The sequence below is a fragment of the Camelina sativa genome, chromosome 15 (genome assembly GCF_000633955.1).
Source record: "Camelina sativa cultivar DH55 chromosome 15, Cs, whole genome shotgun sequence".
NCBI lineage: Eukaryota > Viridiplantae > Streptophyta > Magnoliopsida > Brassicales > Brassicaceae > Camelina > Camelina sativa.
In genome coordinates, this window is record NC_025699.1 from 4,043,839 (window position 1) to 4,061,395 (window position 17,557).

Genomic DNA, 17,557 nt, shown 5'->3' on the forward strand with positions numbered 1-17,557 from the left:
TTAAGGTTAATTGAACCTGCTAGGAGACACAAAAATCTTAGTATCAAGTAACTATAGAATTTTGTGGGTATAATAACCTTTGTGCACTAGCGTAATGTCGGCACTCCGCTTTCATTGGACATGCATTGCAATTGGGTGTTATTTTTGTGCAAAAGACCTGTAAAATCGGAAGAGTCACTTTAAGATGTTACCATTCCATAAACAGAACAAGTTTTGTGACAGAAGAAAACAAATGAGATATATTTGAGTTACCTTGCCGAACGTAATCATGTGATAATGCAGCTCATACCTAGAATTGTATTATACAGTAGCGTTATTCAGATAAGTTCAAGGATCTAGAGCTAAGCAAAAACAAATATCTCTACTTACAACGTTTTCTGGTCCAGCTTGCAGAGGCGTGGCCATAAATACCTTTGAACAGAATCTAATACAGGATACCTGAAAAGAAAACGGCTTACTTATTGAAATGTATCATGTTCCTTTCATCATTAAAGAAAAATCTTTCAAAAGAATTACTTACTGTTCTAGAAGATGCATTTGCAGCTCGTCAGGCAGTGGCTGTAAAGGAACCCATCCTAGTCTTACAGCTATGCGTCCGACATTGGTGTCAACCTGCATTTTAAAATATGTAACTTTTGATCTCTCTATTGCACATTTCATTAGAGTAGAGTGTTCTTCGCTAACTTACCGGGAACGCAACCTGGTGTAATGACAGAAGTCTAACACACTCAACACTTTTCAACCCTAATCCGTTTATGCTTAGTAGATACTCCCTGCAACCATTAGCAGTCACTTGTCATCACCCATGCATGTTTTTGAAGCATCGGCTATATCTATTATATAACATTAAGCGTTGTAAATAATTTTCTTACTTGGCTTTGTCAGGGGGAACATCTCTTAGCCACTCCAAGTCAATGCTTCCATGATCTTCCACCAGTCTGTTTAAGAAGGCCTGTCCAATTTCCAAAGTCAAATTTCACCTTGTTAGATTGTATATTTTAGATACATAGCACAAGAAAAAAACTTTTATTAAATTTGTCAAACCTTGATTCTTCCGGCAAGCAGGTTGTTAAACCCTCGTTTTATGATTATATTAGCGATTTTGTTGACGTCTGCACATCGAACAGCTTCCCAATCAACTGTATCCCTTGTTCTTTCTGTTTTCTCTCTCTTTTTGCCACCACTTTCTGCTTCCTTTCTTAAAATATCCCAGTCAAATGTGTCCTCTGGCTTGCTCTTTGCTGGTTCCTTTGCCTTTTTGTTTGATGAGGATTCATCTACCTTGTTTTTGCGCGGTCGACCTACTGGTCTAGAAGTGGTTGGTTTCTTCTTCTGCACGTCCTCTGTTCTTGTGTTCTGTTCCTGGTCTTGTGCATGAAGGGTACTCTCCAGTTCTTGTTGATGGCTGGACATATGTTGAACTTGACTTTCTTCATAGTCATTGTTTATGAATGAATCACAACTCTCTACTTCAGGTGGTAATTCATTTAGGTTGAAATGAGAAGAAGTATACGACACCATAGAAAGACCACCCGTGTTTGGTAAATGGCCTTTGCCTTTCACCATTTTGGAATCAACTTGCTCACTCACCAAACTTGTGTTAAATGGATCTTGCAGCATCATTGTTGATTGGTTTGTAGAACTGATGAAGCTCTCACTCATTTTGGAGGGTCCCTGACTACAAACAGCATCAGTGCCATGCTCATCATCATCATCATCAATCTCCTCTATAATGACGCAATTTGGATTGCGAATTCTTGGATTCATCATTGTTTCATGAGTTACTGAACTTCCCCACTCTTCAGGAGATGATCTCTTGTTGAAGTTACAGTCGAGAGGAAACGCAGCAGCTAGATCCATATATGCAGAACTGCACGAGAGAAGAAGTTGATAATTATGAAACCATTCATGTTGCACATATCCTCTGTTTATTACAAATCTCTTGAATGCATTTACCTTGATAAATGATCTGCAACATTCTGGGTGAGGAAAACTCCCACTACTGAATCCACAACCGATCCTTTCCAAGGTGAGAAAGTTCTATCCCCTGCAGTATACAAAAGTGAACTTAGGTTTAAAAAACTCAAGCCACTAAGCAAGTTAAATAAAAAAAAATAGTACCTTGGACTCTACGCATTTGATCAATGAACGAGCTTATTAGGCCACAAAGCATGTTTATCTGCTCTTTCCACCATTTACGTGTTTTCTCATCTGCTCCATCAACACCGTTGTTGTGGATACTCCGCATCAAGAGTTTCCAGACTCGATTGGTCACAGGATCCAATTGTACTTTCGGTTTCTGCTTCTGGCTATACTTCACCAATGCCTGTTGCTCTTCATATGTCTTTTTGTATAGAGTGAGTGCGGTTTCTCTATTATGTGGAAGGCAAAGACCCTCTATGTTGATGTTTAGCTCGTCAAACAGCTTAGTGATGGCATCAATTGTCGAACTTCTTTCCCACATGTCAGCAAATGATGTACCTGCATTTTGTGTAAGAGTTAGTATTGATTCCAAAAGTTAGAAATCTTCTAGGAAACTATTTGATATTGAAAGTGCTTGTGTGTTGACAAAACCTTGTGAACATTGGCGTCGCCACTGCAGGTCTAGTACCCTTGCATTGATTTGGCTTGTTGTAGGGTCTCTTGGACTCTGCTTCACAAGTGTTCTATCGGTTGGTCCTTCCCCGCGAGTGTGACCTTCTGAAGGGAAATCTAGACCACAAGCAGCAGTAGCAGCAGGTGGAGGAGCAGGAGCAGGAGTAGCAGTAGCAGCAGAGGATTTTTTAACCCTTGGTTTAGATGATGAGGCTTTGTTTGTTTTGCCTTCACCAACAACCTTTGGTCTGATCTTTTTTTTCTTCGATGCCGGTGTTTTCAGCTGTCCTTTCTCATTATTTCGTGGTCTTCCTCTCTTTACTCCTACACGAGATCCAGTTTCAAGGATAGACTTCTTGATAGGGTCGTGAGGCTCATGGTCTGTTTCAACTAACATTCTGGCTGGCCTTTCTAATGTGATTGGAGGAAACTCAGCTTCTGTTGGTCGCAGACTGGTGCTCATCATCTCTTCAGGTGTAAGAATAAGGTCACAAAGAAACCTCTGTTGAGTTGACACATCATCTGTCGTTCACCAAGACAAAGATAAGACATCAGGAAAAAAAATAGAATTCATGTTATGAAACCTCACTAAGAGCTTACTACAATATGCCTTTTTTTTTAACTTTCATCAGCTAATAGATTACTCATTTAGACTCTTTACATTATATATCAACACATAGACACACCTACTTTGACTTAAAGGTCCAGTCTAAATCTATTCTCCAAATATGTCAAAATTCACAAAGCAAACCATCTAACTCTTCACTATACTATGCTGCAACATGACAATTTCATCAAAAAAATCCTACAAAATTCAGGTTTACTCACATTGTTGTGTTGGCATTGTTCTTTGTCCAGGAATGCCTGTATTTATCCCAAGGGAGGATTCAGAGTTTGAAAACAACGGATTATACTCCATCCTCCAGCTATTAATCCAAGAATCCATCGAGTACTGAGTGCTAAGTGATGATGATGATGCACCAACTGATGAACTTGTGCCGTACGCATCTGTGTTATTAGCCAGAGCCAATATTTCTGTACAAGACATATTAGACAGCCCAGGTATTTCAAGACTAAGCCTCCTCCTGCGAATGATCAATAAATAAACAATTCCACTTCACATCTTCCCATATAAAGTATAAAATAACCAAAAAAAAAAAAAAAAATTGCAGTGTCCCACAAAGATAACACAGCCAAAACCAGTTCATCAAAATTTTCCTTTGTTGCTAAACAGTGAAAGATATCTGATTTGTTTTCTTCCTTATGCACAGTTTACACAAAACAGAATCACCAAAATATATGGAAATTTTCAGAAGAACAGAGTAAATCACTTAAAAAGCAGTAGTGGCGAAAGTAAAACCTATTTGGTTCGGGCTGTAGATTGTGTTGCATGTCTGGTTTAGGCATGTTGTTAAACCAGATCATTTCTCCTCTTCTTTTGCCTGTGAATACAAAGAAAATGAATTTGATTATTTTGTGGTAGGTGAAGCTTCCTCAAAATGTTTTAATTCTAATGTTCGTTCAACTGAAAGGAAGAATAGAGGTTTGATTCGAAAATAAAGAAAACAATCTGAAAATGAGAGCTTGAAGTTGCAGGAGAGACTTACCAGAGAGAAAAAGAAGAAGCCAAGTAAGCTAGAGTCCAAGTCTTTGGAGTTTCAGAGTCAAGACAAAAATTTATGAGAATAGTGTATGGAGAGAGAGCTAGAGGGAAGACTATATATATCCATGAAGTTTACTTTATCGTTTATTGCAAATCCAGTCCTTTGTTTTTCTCTATAATACAAATCCTTTATTTCTTTTTGCAGATTCAATTCTTCATATTAGTTACTCCATTTGAGAATTGAGATATGCATACCATAATGTAGTTAAAATTTAGGGATTTTTATTAACTAAATAAAGATTTTTTAAGCTATAGTTTACAAAAAATTGGCACGCGTCTGTATCTATTAAATACATTGTTATTATTTTCTTATAACAAATTAAAACTTTGACTGATTTTTAGTGACCAATAAAAATTTTATAGATAAGAAGGTTTTAAATTCAAAAGTTGAATAAGTTTTAGTATCACAGCTGTAGTTTACAAGAATTTGGCACGCGTCGTATCCATTAAACACATTCTTATCATTTTCTAATAACAATTAAAAATCTTGACTGATTTTTAGTGACCAATAGAAATTTTGAAAATAAGAAAGTTTTAAATTCAAAAGTTGAATAAGTTGTAGTATCATAGCTGTAGTTTACAAAAATTTGGCACGCGTCTTATCCATTAAACACATTCTTATCATTTTCTCATAACAATTTTAAATTTTGACAGATTTTAGAGACTAATAAAAATTTGAAAATAAGAAAGTTTTAAATTCAAAAGTTGAATAAGTTTTAGTATCACAGCTGTAATTTACAAGAATTTGGCACGTGTCGTATCCATTAAACACATTCTTATCATTTTCTTACAACAATCCAAAACTTTGACTGGTTTCTAATGACCGTTATAAAGTTTGAAGATAAGAAAGTTTTATATTCAAAATTTTGAGATAAGTATATTTATAATTTACAAGAATATGACACGCGGCAAAGTTTACAAAATATTTAACCGTTATGAGTCCTAGTTCACAAAAAATAGTTTAGTGACAAAATTTAAGTAAAAAAAAAAAAAAAAAAAATTACAAAAGAAACAAAGATTTACTGTTTGGTTCATTGTTTGAAAAAAATCAAATATATATCTGATACTACAACAATGTAATCTAGTATCAGTTTCAAATTTGAAAATACTAATTGATGTTAGATACTTTAGTTATTACGAAAATTGTATTGTCAATTTGTTGTAAATTTATGTAAGTCAGTTTAGTGGCTAGATTGACTCTACTAACATAATTGACCTAGTTAATTATAGCATTCGTAAACTAAGTTGAGGTATAGTAGAGAATAGGTCTTAAGTATTCTTAAATTAAAGCTAACAGTATCCACAGTTCCACACACCACTATACTATCTTTTCGGTAGGACTAAAACTAACGACCAGTGTTACAGAGGAGAGTGTTGCATAGTCAACAAAAAGAAAACTAGTCAGATTTTTATAAAACTGATAAATAAACTCATTGTCACAAAATTACTGCACGATCAAAATTACTAAAAAACTGTATATGAGTACGTGAGCTTTTTCTTGTGGACCACTTGCTTCTTATTCTTTTTTTTTTTCTTCACTTGAGTAAAGAGAATCTTATTTTTATTTCTCTTCCCATAACTTTTTTTTACACTAATGTGGTTTAATCTTATCTTTATTTAAAAAAGATAATGCAATGTACCAGAAATAGAAAAGCAGAAGTAAAAAGTACAATTAGGAAAAAACAGTAATGTAATCCACAAATAACAGTAAGAAAGAGATCATTTTCCACACGCAATTTTTTTTTTTTTTAAAAAGACAAAATACCAAAAAGAAGAAGAAAAACAAAAAGGCTATAGAGAGAAAGGGGTATAATGGTCATTTGAGATTAAATGCTGCATTCTGTTGTCGGAGGGTCTCTGCGCAAGTGGAATAAGAAGGAGGAGGAGAACCGCATGACCAAACCGTAAACAATAAAAATCACGTGTCTACGTTTCCGTTTATTAACCGTTTTAACGCCGTCAATAATATAAGCGAGTGGTGGATCAATTTGGGCCTAACGTCCATTAAAATTTTCCAAGTAGAAGTGACTGGAATCAAAGACGAAACAAAACACTAGGCTCTATACACAATGGAGTTGTTTTGTTGACTTTTGTACATTTCTAAACTGCTGTTTATTTTTAAGTGAATCCTTCAGATTAATGCAAACAGATAACTGGATAAGGTGATTATTACACGAATCCATGCGTATAACTTGCGAAAAAAAAAAAGATGAAAAACCTGTTGCAAATATGAATCCATTTGTAATTGGGCCTATATGTTTCGGTGTGGAGCTATGGTTGGGCCGATTTCCTCAGACCATACTTATATAAAAAAATGTATATATTAATAGAAAATGAAAGATTTACTCATCAGCGCAGGTTTGCCCGAGAGGTTAAGGGGGAAGACTTAAGTTCTTCTGCACATAAGTGCGCGTGGGTACGAACCCCACAGCCTGCATTTTTTTCTCTTTTAAATATTATTTCTCCAAGATTTTTTGTTTCCCTCTGTCGTTGTCGTGTGAATTTAATATAGTTTGTCTATCTAGTGTTGAATCTATGCGTATACTTGGGGACTTGCCCGCACTACACTATGTACATGTCACTAAAGTAGAGAGGACACTTGGCGTGTTTGTTCATATTATATACACAGATATATTTATCAGAACAGACCTAACTTCAGTGTTGTTGTGGATAATGGCAACAAAACTGTTCAAAGCACTAAATAATGAAAAAAACCACCGACTGTTGAATTTTCAATGCAAACAGATCAATTATTGTTTTTTTACAGAGATAAGTTCCAGCACCGAAAACATTACAAGTCATCACAACAAGAAATTAAAAATTCCACATTGGCCCCCAACATTTTTCTCTCTCACATTGGCCCCAACATTTTCCTTCCTTCCTCCAACAACCTCAAAACACTCAAGGACTGACTAAGCGAGGATCAACCTCAACTCTAGCCACACCAGCCGGAGCCTCCTTGGCCACCTCAACCTCTCCTTTCACAAGATCCACCGCCACGTCATCATCGAGATTCTTCTTAAACTGTTCCTCATCGTAGTTAGGATCCCCTTCATCCATAGCCGCCGGATCTGGCTGCATCTCGTAATCCTCCATCCGATCCGGTCCCTCCCACGTATACTTCCCACCGTGACCTGACTTTGACGGCGGACGCCTGAGAGGAACCCCGTCTGAAGGATGACGATCCATCCGCTGGACACCTTTCTCCATCAGCTTCCGCTCGACGCTCTTGATTGTCTCCGGATTACGAGTCTTCAATTCGAACTTGTCAACAGCTTTCCGACCTTCCTCGTTCTGGTGCTGCGCTCGTAGCACCACCGTGTTTTTGGTTTCGTCAACCGATACAGCCTGCATCTTAAAACGATTCAAGTATGATGATGATCACAATAGTTTGCTAATTCAATAGGACTGAAGAGTGTTTGTTTATATAATATAGAGAGTGAAGAGTGGATAAGAAGGGAGGAGACATATATACGTGACGAACGTTCTAGCGACTACGTTGTCTTTCTCGTAGCTTACGGAAACGTCTCTTTTTTTTTTTACTATATTTTCTTTCTATTTTTTGCTTTAATTATCTAACAAATGTCGTAATTATCCGTTCGACGACCCGTACATGTGCTTAGGATAGAGACGCACATCGTGCTTTTTCTTTTACATCATGATCACATTTATTATATATAGATACGAACGACATCAATATAAATTAATATTATAACGAAAGGAATATACATACAACTGCAGAGTTAACTCAACTCAGATGCTGCTAAGAAAACAAAAATAAAAATTCGTGAAAGGAGAGCAACTCCAAGTGAAGAAGAGCTAAGAGACTCTCCTTTAGTTTGTCAACTCATCTCTATGAAATATAATTACTTAAGAACGAGTTTATAAAGTTACAGAAGCCTTACGAATGAAGAAGACACGTATACGTACTACTAACTCACTCCCCTCCCGTTTCTATCGATCAAAGTACCAACTTGTTCTCCGCATAACGCCTTTGTGATGTTCCCAGCTTCCAGAAAGTTAAATACCACCACTGTATTATATATAACCCAGACAAAGAAGGATCAGTACTTTACATTCTTAATATTTGATTTTATCATCTCAGTGCTAAGCAATCATCACTGGCCTAAGTATTTGATTTTAGTACGAACCCAGTGAAATCAGGATTCTAGAGTTCTCCACATCTAGAGTAAATCATTAGTTAAATTGTCTACCTCTGAGTGGCCTACAATAAGTGAGGTGATATCAAACCTAAGGAATACCTACATGTTTACCATTGGATTCCGAAGACAAATTCTATAATCACTAGGTTTAGCCATTTATATCCCACTGTCTATTCTAAGTCTTCAACTGAGTAGCTGAAAATTGGTAACCATGATAAGCGAGAGAGAGAGAGAGAGATCTGACCTGGAAGGCTGTTCTCTTCACAGAAGTTAAGGGCCATTGTATCCATTGATGTAAGACCTCTAGAAGCCAAATCCTGAAATGTTATATGCTCGAATGTCACATTACTATCTTGTGAATGACAGTCATAAACACCATCAACGTTTGTTCCTTTCACCACTGCCTCCGCATTAACTGATAATGTGCAAGGCAGAGATTTTACGTTAGGACTTAGAACCAGTTACTGATCGAGAGAGAAGTATATGATTCTAAGTTGATTTAAGTTAGTGCAGTAAGGAACACTAAGAGGGAGTAAAAGAGTTGTACTGTCTATAGCTCGAAGGGCTGCAGATGCATCAGATGATAAAAGTGGATTTCCAAGCGTTGCACCTATGCCACCAAATATTACCACTCTTCCCTTATCTAGATGTCTGGTGGCTCGTTGACGATTGTAAGGCTCCCCGACACCTTGAACCGATATTGCAGTTTGTAATCGTGCCTGAACCCCTATTTTCTCTAGAGATGATTGAAGTAAAGCAGAATTCATCACAGAAGCCATCATACTGTTACACAACAAAGATTTGGTGAGCAGAACAACCTATCTCCACCAAAACAGAACATACATTTGTTGATCTGAATCTCTAATTCCTTGATATATTACTAAGACAATACAAATTTGTTGACCTGAACAGCCAATCTCCACGAAAAGAGAACTTTAGACTTGTTGATCTGAACAACAATCTCTAAGATGTCGATAAATATAGTAAGACAATACAAATATGCTGCTAAGTGCAAGGATGTTTTGGCAATGATGATATGTAAGACCATTTGTATGATGAAAAAAACAACAGATCTGTGAGAACACTAAAAATAATGTTTTCAGACCACAATGAATCTATATGAAAACATAACCCACCAAAATAGTAGATAAATTAGCCAGTTCAATTATCATACTACAGCAATCATACTTTAGACAAAGCACAATACATTCTGCAGGCAAAAGCTACTGAAATATTTTGACCAACCTGATATGATATGCAGTGGTTCTATCCAGACCAGTAGCAGTTATCCATGTGCTGCCACAAAAAAAGTTCCGACTCCCAACAACTATCGCTACCTGGAAGAAACAAACTAAAATTACCATTTGTCCAAGAAAGGATAAAAACACTAACAGTCTCGAACTAAGTATTACCTCTACACCAAGACGACAAGCCATTGCAACTTCCCTGGCTATCAGATTGATTACCTAAATAACAAAGAAGAGAATTTAATGCTGACCCAAATAATGAAAATATTGCAATGAAAAAAGATAATCAAGTCTGGAAGAAACCTTTGGATCTATGTTATTAGGACCCGTGCAAGCAAGAGCTGCCCCACTGATTTTCAGAACCACTCTTCGCCATCTAGGGTGTGAAGTAGTAGCCTTGGGTTTGACGTTACTTATCTGAACTGGAGGGTTATAAGTTACCAAGGGATACCTGAAACAAGAATACAAAGCCAAAAACTTTCAAATTCACAAGAGGGCAAGCACACAATACAACAGGGATGATGCTAGTGATCGTTTTCTGCATTACCTCCTAGCTGGCTTCACAGGATTCCCCATTGAGCTGCCACTTCTATCTTCATCCGACGCACCTTTCATCGCCAATGAATTTCCCACAATATCTTCCATCTTCTTAAACCAAGGCCAGTTGCTAGATGATGTTCCACCACTCATCCTATGCCTTTCTAGCTTATACCTCTTCTTGAGATTATCGATCTTGTTTTTACACTGCTCTACACTCTTACTCAGCTTCTCACACCTCTTACTCACCGATGAAGCAACATCTTCCCAATCCCTTCCCCGCAGATTCCCTCGGTTAAGCTGTGTGAACTTATCCGAATACGCATCTAACAAACACGCGATCGCCGCATCGCTCCACTCTTCTCTATCCTTCCTGTACTCACTAGCAGAGGAAGACGACGTCCTCGGCCGTTTAAAGCTACCATAAGGAGTGGTCTCACCACCATTCGTTGTTCCTCCGTCACTAAGCTCCTCCTGACTCTGCCTCTTCTCTAGACGAGCACCTCCGATTCTGGATCTGTCCGCATCGAGATCCTCGTCTTCGTCGACAGCTGCGTTATTATTATCATCATACGGATTCGAATTTTCGTCCGCCACGAAAGGATTGACACCGTGAAAAGCGGAGGAAGCCTCTACAACGACATCGTTCTCGTCGTCCTCGTCGCCGTTCCTCTGGTGGTGATGCGACAAATGGATCTGGTTCGATGGCTTCGGGGTGAATCGTCTAGGAGCGTACGGTGTGTGATGAAGAACTTGGTGATGGTGGTGATGCTGATGTTGATTAGGGTTTGATTGATCGTCTCCAAGTAGAGAGAAATCGTCATCACACGACGCCATTAAAGATACCGTTAGGGTTACACGGCGGCGGTGGAACCAGAGACGGCGTTAATTAGCGGCGAGAGGACGAAGAAACGGAAGAAGAAGGCGTCAAGACGTGAACTAGTGTAAAAGGGGATGGGCCGTCACAAAACGGCTCCGTTAGGCAGTGGTAAGGGTTGGGGAATAAAAAATTAAAAAATGCTTAATCAGCCAAACCAAACCGAACCAAACTTGATTCGGTTTGGTTAAATTAAACACAAATGACATTTAATTCAACTTTCTTAGTAGCTTTTTATTTTACATGAATAGTATGACATCTAATTCGTGTTATGTTGATAGTATATGCTTCTCTATTGAATTATTTTTTAGAGATAAAGTTTAAACATGATCTACATTGTGTTCATTGACTAATATCATAATTAAGAGTGTTGTGTTGTAAAAATACATGTTAATGCCAAAAGAAAACGAATGTTTTTGAAAAATACGAACCAAACCAAATTGCGTGTGATTTTATTTCAAGTTTCACAAAACCGAAAATTAAAAAACCCCCACCAAGTCGTAAATCGTAACCGTAAACCCAAGTATCCAACTCTTAGCCAATGGAAACAGAACATGAGAAGCGTTACATCTCGTAACCATTATCTATATGTGCCGAGTATCGGCTTCCGTTACCGTCATTAGTACTATCAATTTAAAACGTTAGAAAAAAGTGTTACAACATTTACATCTGCAAAAATTAGTTTAGTCCGATGTCGTCCTTTCAATTTTAGATATTAGTATGATTCCTTGAAATGGTGAACGAGTCTTATGTCATATACAACAAGATTTCATTTTGGTCGTTGGATTGATATTGTATGACTTATTGATCCTCGACCAACATGAAAGTTGTGAGTCATATATCGTGTCCCAGTCCCACTGTGTATAATCACGTTGTCAACTTGCCAGCATTTGTTCAAGGACAAATTAAAACTTGCCATAATTTAATGACGGGAGTGTTTGTGCTCAACTTTGGTAACATAATTCGTATTTGGACAAAACTACAAATTTAATTAGACGAAAACTGTTAGGTCTTAAAAAGCAATTTCAAAATACGGTTGGTTTCACGCTATTTGTTGATCTTATATGCTCTTCCAATATGAAAACATGTAAGGCCTGTTCGTTTTCTTGTCGCTGGATCCAGCGACAGCGACCAGCGACCAGCGACCAGCGACAGATTTCAGCGATAGCATATGTTGTTCGTTTGTCTGTCGCTAGCGACTGTAACAACTATTGCTAGAAACTGTTGCTAAATTGTTCGTTTGCCTGTCGCTGCGACTAAATACCATATATTTTTTTTAAAAATTAATAAAACTTAATTTTTGATAATTTATATTTTTATTTTAAAAAACAAATTACATATAGCCATGAAAATAAATTAAAAACATATTTACATATTTTTAAATAATTAATTTGAATTTTATTTTTAATTTATTCATTTTAATATTGTTAAATTTAATTTGTTTATAATTGATTTTTTTAGAATTTTATTTAAATATATTCAAATTATTTTTTTTTATTTTATTTACTTAGATTTAGTTTAATTTTAATAACTATACGTAGTGATATTTTTATTTAATTAATTTTAATTTTGATCATATTTAATTTATCAATTTTTTTTTTAATTATTTTTCTTGGTAGCTCTGTTGTTCGTTTGCCTGTCGCTGGATCCAGCGACTAGTTTTAGCGACTGATCGCTGATCGTTGGCGACAGTCGCTGAAAATTTTAGCGACTGAAAATTACGATCGCTGATCACTGGCGACAGTCGCTGCGACTGGTCGCTAAACTAGCAACAGGTAAACGAACAACTTTCTGTCGCTATCGCTCGTTTTTGTCGCTGGCGACAGGCAAACGAACAGGCCCATAGTTTCATTAAATCTTGAATTGCTCATTGAATCCTACTGTCGGCGGTTCAAGAAACATGTGCAAAATATATTCTCGGCTCAAACAACCGGGTACAGTGATATGGATATGATGTAATCATCTCACATCTTTCTCACATTATTGACGTTGGGAGAAGACATTTCAAACTAGCCTAAACTTTCACTTTAAGTATTGAAAATCAATTCTTCTTACAGATATTTTTACACTTTATCCACAAAAATCTTGTTGAATTACAAGAATAAAGAAAAGAAAACTCCCTACTACCAGTACCAGTAGTCTCGACGTGTAGTTTAATGACCAGGGAAAAAGGTCACGACGTGTGTAGTTTGCCAATTTAATTCTTTGTTTTTTAAGATAAAAACGATTAGCACCCGTGGCCTAATGGATAAGGCGTTTGACTTCTAATCAAGCGATTGTGGGTTCGAGTCCCACCGGGTGTGCTAACCTTAATTTTTATTGTTTGTAATTTTATTGATCTTAGTCTTATATATATCTCAATAGCCTAATAACAAAAGCACCCGTGGCCTAATGGATAAGGCATTTGACTTCTAATCAAGGGATTGTGGGTTCGAGTCCCACCGGGTGTGATCTGATTTTTTTTTTCTTTCTAATTTTAAACGGTTTGTATGTGTTGCTTACCAAATTTAACGTACTGTCTATATCCGCATCCTCCACATTTAGCTCTCTAATCGAATCTCCACATGTTGTGCTAATCAATTTGCTGATTTAAAAGACTTCTTTTTTGCCAACAAAGTATGTTTCCTTCCACTTTACCAAATGAACTGATTTTAATATGCTCATTAATACTGTCTGAATCCTAACAAGTAACACTAGGAAAAAAAAACTAAAAAGTTACAAATCTAAGTCCAAAAACACCAAATCCTAAAACACTAATAAACACATCATTAATCAACATCATCTGGTGGCGGTGGAACTCGGGTCAACCCGTTTAGCCGAAGACTGTTGTAACTCATTCAACTCAATCTCACTCCGCCGTAACATCAAAACCATCCTCTCCGTCTCAAGCCTCCGTCTCTGATTATCAAGCTTAGCTTTCTCCATCTCTCTCTCTTTCTTGCTCCTATATCTCAACCACTTCACTCTCTGCTTCTCCATCTCAACACCTTCCCACTCATACCCAATCTTCTTCTCCTCTACCTCCAACATCTTTCTCCTCATCCACTCTTTCTTCTCCCACACGCTCTTCCCAACATCTTCCATTACACGCACTGCTTCTTCCCTCAACCGCTTCACCGCCGTCGTCAATACCTTCCTCCGCTTCTTCTTCGTCTCTTCTTCTTCCTCCTCCTCTGTTTCCTCCATCTCCGACTCCGACTCCGAATCCTCCGCCATATCCGACTCTACCTCCACCTCCCCACGCTCCGCAGTTCTCGCCATTTTCCCCGCTTCCGCCGCATGAAAACAGTTCAGCTGAACCGGAACCGGAACCGAAACCGGATTCTGTTGCGGTGGCTGCTGCTGGTCATGACCACCGAGATGACCACAACTGTTGTGATAAGCACACATCTCTCTAAAGAAGAGATGCTTAGAGTTAAGCAGCTTCTTGACTTCATCTTTCAACTTGGGAGTCAGATGATCCATACTCTCTAACAACCCTTGATTCTCAACGACACGACAAGCTATGCCTTTACCGAGGATGTCGTTAACTCTCTTGTACCTTTTGTTCAAATCATTGAACTTGTCTTCACACTGTTGCGGTGAAACAGAGAAGCCTTTCTCCACCATAGCTCTCGACACTGACTTCCACTTCCCTTTCTTCTGCAACATCCCTCCTCCTCCTCCGCCACCGCCGCCTCCACCGCCGCTACTCTTTTTCTTGACATCGATAGGATCGTTTAAACCAGCTTCGTCGCCGATGTAAAACACTGCCATGATCAGAAGCCTAACCATCGTGTCCGTCCATTTCATCCTATGCCACTGTGAAAGTTTCCTCTTTCCGTCGGTTCCCGCGCTGTCTTCCGGGTTACAACCCGACCCGGAACCTGAACCGCGATCTTCGTCGTCTCCGTTGCAACCGCCGCTGATGGGTGATAATTGTTTGGGTTTAGAAGGAGGAGCTGATGAGGGGTATGGTGGGTATAAAGGTTGTTTAATCGGTGGCTGAGTTTGCTGATCGTTGGAGTTGGTGTAAGGATGAGGATGCTGGAATTGATGAACTGTTGGGTTTTGTGGGTTTTGGGGCATTTCTAAGCTTAGCATTCTTGGGCTAAACCCAGAAAACATCACATTCGATTCCATCAAAACTCTGAAAACCCTAAATTGGGAAAAAAAAAAATTGAAAATTTTTGCAACAAATTGTAGATAAGATAAGAGAATCAACCCCAGATTTCGAGAATTCTCATAAACCCCAATTAAAAGATGCGAACGAATTCGAATTCCCGACCAAGTAAGAGAATTCCGACAAGAATTTGTAATAAATAGTATCTTCGACTTCTTCTTACTTATGAAGTTATGATAGTTTATGTTGTAGAAGTAGATTTTTGTGAAGCGGTTTTAGGATTTGGGGAGTCAAAAGGAGGAGGAGGAGAGAGAGAGGGTAAATATACATACAGAGGAAAAGGAGAGCAGATGGTTTTGGGGGAAAGGGATACCCATCTGAAAACTGCCCATGGTTTTTGGTTTTATTTTTTTTATAAAAAATTTTGTTTCCTTTTTGGGATTACAAACGAAGGTCTAAAACTAAACCAAGGGGCTGGTTTTGGACAAAACAATGGAGCTGCCTTTTGTTTCTTTTGGCCACTGTTTTTCTTTTCTTTCTTTCTGACATTTAAATCCAATCCCAACCTACATTTTCTCATTAGATTTTTATTCTTAAATGATTCAACATTTGTAACTAAATTTATATGTTTTTTTTATGTGTGCAAATCAACATATGTTTATCACACACTATTATAACACCAACAATAATAATCATATAGAGTTCAGTCTTAAAAATATTCACAACTTTTTATTTAAATCATAGTACAAATCTGAATATAAAAAAAATACATTTATCAATCATTATTAAAAAGGTTTGAATAAAAATAGTTAACTTATATACGAAGTTAAAGTTTTAGAAAGAAAGAAAGAAAAACATTAACCAAAAAAAAAAAGAGTATCTGGTTAACCGTGTAATAACAATTGTGACTTTTTGCCAGTCTTTAAACTCAACAGAACAAGATTAGGCTGTAAACCGAGCCTAAAAAGTTGGATAGAGACAAACACTTTACTAATCGTTGTTGCCTCACTGAAAAACTTCTACAACTTTCTTTTTGATGCAAAGTTACGTTTTACACTCCTCTGCTTTTAACACCTCATACTTTCTCTTTTATCTTATTCTCTACCAGAAGAAAGTAGTGTAGTTGTCTTTTCAAACTCNGCCTTTCTCCACCATAGCTCTCGACACTGACTTCCACTTCCCTTTCTTCTGCAACATCCCTCCTCCTCCTCCGCCACCGCCGCCTCCACCGCCGCTACTCTTTTTCTTGACATCGATAGGATCGTTTAAACCAGCTTCGTCGCCGATGTAAAACACTGCCATGATCAGAAGCCTAACCATCGTGTCCGTCCATTTCATCCTATGCCACTGTGAAAGTTTCCTCTTTCCGTCGGTTCCCGCGCTGTCTTCCGGGTTACAACCCGACCCGGAACCTGAACCGCGATCTTCGTCGTCTCCGTTGCAACCGCCGCTGATGGGTGATAATTGTTTGGGTTTAGAAGGAGGAGCTGATGAGGGGTATGGTGGGTATAAAGGTTGTTTAATCGGTGGCTGAGTTTGCTGATCGTTGGAGTTGGTGTAAGGATGAGGATGCTGGAATTGATGAACTGTTGGGTTTTGTGGGTTTTGGGGCATTTCTAAGCTTAGCATTCTTGGGCTAAACCCAGAAAACATCACATTCGATTCCATCAAAACTCTGAAAACCCTAAATTGGGAAAAAAAAAAATTGAAAATTTTTGCAACAAATTGTAGATAAGATAAGAGAATCAACCCCAGATTTCGAGAATTCTCATAAACCCCAATTAAAAGATGCGAACGAATTCGAATTCCCGACCAAGTAAGAGAATTCCGACAAGAATTTGTAATAAATAGTATCTTCGACTTCTTCTTACTTATGAAGTTATGATAGTTTATGTTGTAGAAGTAGATTTTTGTGAAGCGGTTTTAGGATTTGGGGAGTCAAAAGGAGGAGGAGGAGAGAGAGAGGGTAAATATACATACAGAGGAAAAGGAGAGCAGATGGTTTTGGGGGAAAGGGATACCCATCTGAAAACTGCCCATGGTTTTTGGTTTTATTTTTTTTATAAAAAATTTTGTTTCCTTTTTGGGATTACAAACGAAGGTCTAAAACTAAACCAAGGGGCTGGTTTTGGACAAAACAATGGAGCTGCCTTTTGTTTCTTTTGGCCACTGTTTTTCTTTTCTTTCTTTCTGACATTTAAATCCAATCCCAACCTACATTTTCTCATTAGATTTTTATTCTTAAATGATTCAACATTTGTAACTAAATTTATATGTTTTTTTTATGTGTGCAAATCAACATATGTTTATCACACACTATTATAACACCAACAATAATAATCATATAGAGTTCAGTCTTAAAAATATTCACAA

The 17,557-nt window shown here is 37.6% G+C and overlaps 4 protein-coding genes and 3 non-coding genes across 9 annotated transcripts; 3 read left to right on the forward strand and 4 right to left on the reverse strand.

Annotated features, from left to right (window-relative positions):
• On the reverse strand, positions 44–4,289 carry LOC104748098 (DEMETER-like protein 2). Its single transcript, XM_010469788.1, has 13 exons — positions 4,203–4,289; positions 3,956–4,037; positions 3,424–3,680; positions 2,575–3,117; positions 2,122–2,481; positions 1,957–2,047; positions 1,045–1,870; positions 873–952; positions 689–773; positions 521–612; positions 370–438; positions 253–289; positions 44–157 (listed from the first exon to the last, which is right to left on the reverse strand). The coding sequence occupies exons 2-13, from the start codon at positions 4,018–4,020 to the stop codon at positions 44–46; spliced, it is 2,619 nt and encodes an 872-aa protein (XP_010468090.1). The 5' UTR covers positions 4,021–4,037; positions 4,203–4,289.
• Positions 6,613–6,695, forward strand: TRNAL-UAA. Its single transcript has one exon. It is a non-coding gene; the product is annotated as a tRNA-Leu (tRNA).
• LOC104745180 lies at positions 6,961–7,743 on the reverse strand. The gene has a single exon (XM_010466360.2). The coding sequence runs from the start codon at positions 7,610–7,612 to the stop codon at positions 7,160–7,162; it is 453 nt and encodes a 150-aa protein (XP_010464662.1). The 5' UTR covers positions 7,613–7,743; the 3' UTR covers positions 6,961–7,159.
• Positions 7,948–11,190, reverse strand: LOC104745181. 2 transcript variants are annotated; one of them, XR_760710.2, is made up of 7 exons: positions 10,216–11,189; positions 9,972–10,119; positions 9,834–9,887; positions 9,667–9,758; positions 8,969–9,204; positions 8,666–8,738; positions 7,948–8,291 (listed from the first exon to the last, which is right to left on the reverse strand). XR_760710.2 is itself a non-coding variant. In XM_010466361.2 (7 exons), exons 1-7 carry the CDS (start codon positions 11,040–11,042, stop codon positions 8,191–8,193), a joined length of 1,629 nt encoding a protein of 542 aa, XP_010464663.1. In that variant the 5' UTR covers positions 11,043–11,190; the 3' UTR covers positions 7,948–8,190. The 2 variants fall into 2 exon arrangements, 1 of the variants encoding a protein (XP_010464663.1); XM_010466361.2 differs by having other exon boundaries at positions 8,666–8,836; positions 10,216–11,190.
• On the forward strand, positions 13,313–13,385 carry TRNAR-UCU. The gene has a single exon. It is a non-coding gene; the product is annotated as a tRNA-Arg (tRNA).
• TRNAR-UCU lies at positions 13,460–13,532 on the forward strand. The gene has a single exon. It is a non-coding gene; the product is annotated as a tRNA-Arg (tRNA).
• On the reverse strand, positions 13,715–17,233 carry LOC104745182 (trihelix transcription factor GTL1-like). 2 transcript variants are annotated; one of them, XM_010466363.2, is made up of 2 exons: positions 16,327–17,233; positions 13,715–14,678 (listed from the first exon to the last, which is right to left on the reverse strand). In XM_010466363.2, exons 1-2 carry the CDS (start codon positions 16,850–16,852, stop codon positions 13,861–13,863), a joined length of 1,344 nt encoding a protein of 447 aa, XP_010464665.1. In that variant the 5' UTR covers positions 16,853–17,233; the 3' UTR covers positions 13,715–13,860. The 2 variants fall into 2 exon arrangements, with proteins under 2 accessions (XP_010464665.1, XP_010464664.1); XM_010466362.2 differs by lacking the exon at positions 16,327–17,233 and having other exon boundaries at positions 13,715–15,586.

Bases quoted from the DNA above. Each gene is read 5' to 3' on its own strand.
- LOC104748098 (XM_010469788.1), bottom strand. From the start codon at position 4,020: ATGATCTGGTTTAACAACATGCCTAAACCAGACATGCAACACAATCTA. The intron at 3,681-3,955 runs GTTTTACTTTCG...GATCATTCGCAG, and splicing joins CTACAGCCCGAACCAAATAG to GAGGAGGCTTAGTCTTGAAA. The intron at 439-520 runs GTAAGTAATTCT...TTTTCTTTTCAG, and splicing joins CAAATGCATCTTCTAGAACA to GTATCCTGTATTAGATTCTG.
- LOC104745180 (XM_010466360.2), bottom strand. From the start codon at position 7,612: ATGCAGGCTGTATCGGTTGACGAAACCAAAAACACGGTGGTGCTACGA.
- LOC104745181 (XM_010466361.2), bottom strand. From the start codon at position 11,042: ATGGCGTCGTGTGATGACGATTTCTCTCTACTTGGAGACGATCAATCA. The intron at 9,888-9,971 runs GTTTCTTCCAGA...TTTGTTATTTAG, and splicing joins CTAATAACATAGATCCAAAG to GTAATCAATCTGATAGCCAG. The intron at 8,837-8,968 runs GTACAACTCTTT...GCACATTATCAG, and splicing joins AGCCCTTCGAGCTATAGACA to TTAATGCGGAGGCAGTGGTG.
- LOC104745182 (XM_010466363.2), bottom strand. From the start codon at position 16,852: ATGGAATCGAATGTGATGTTTTCTGGGTTTAGCCCAAGAATGCTAAGC.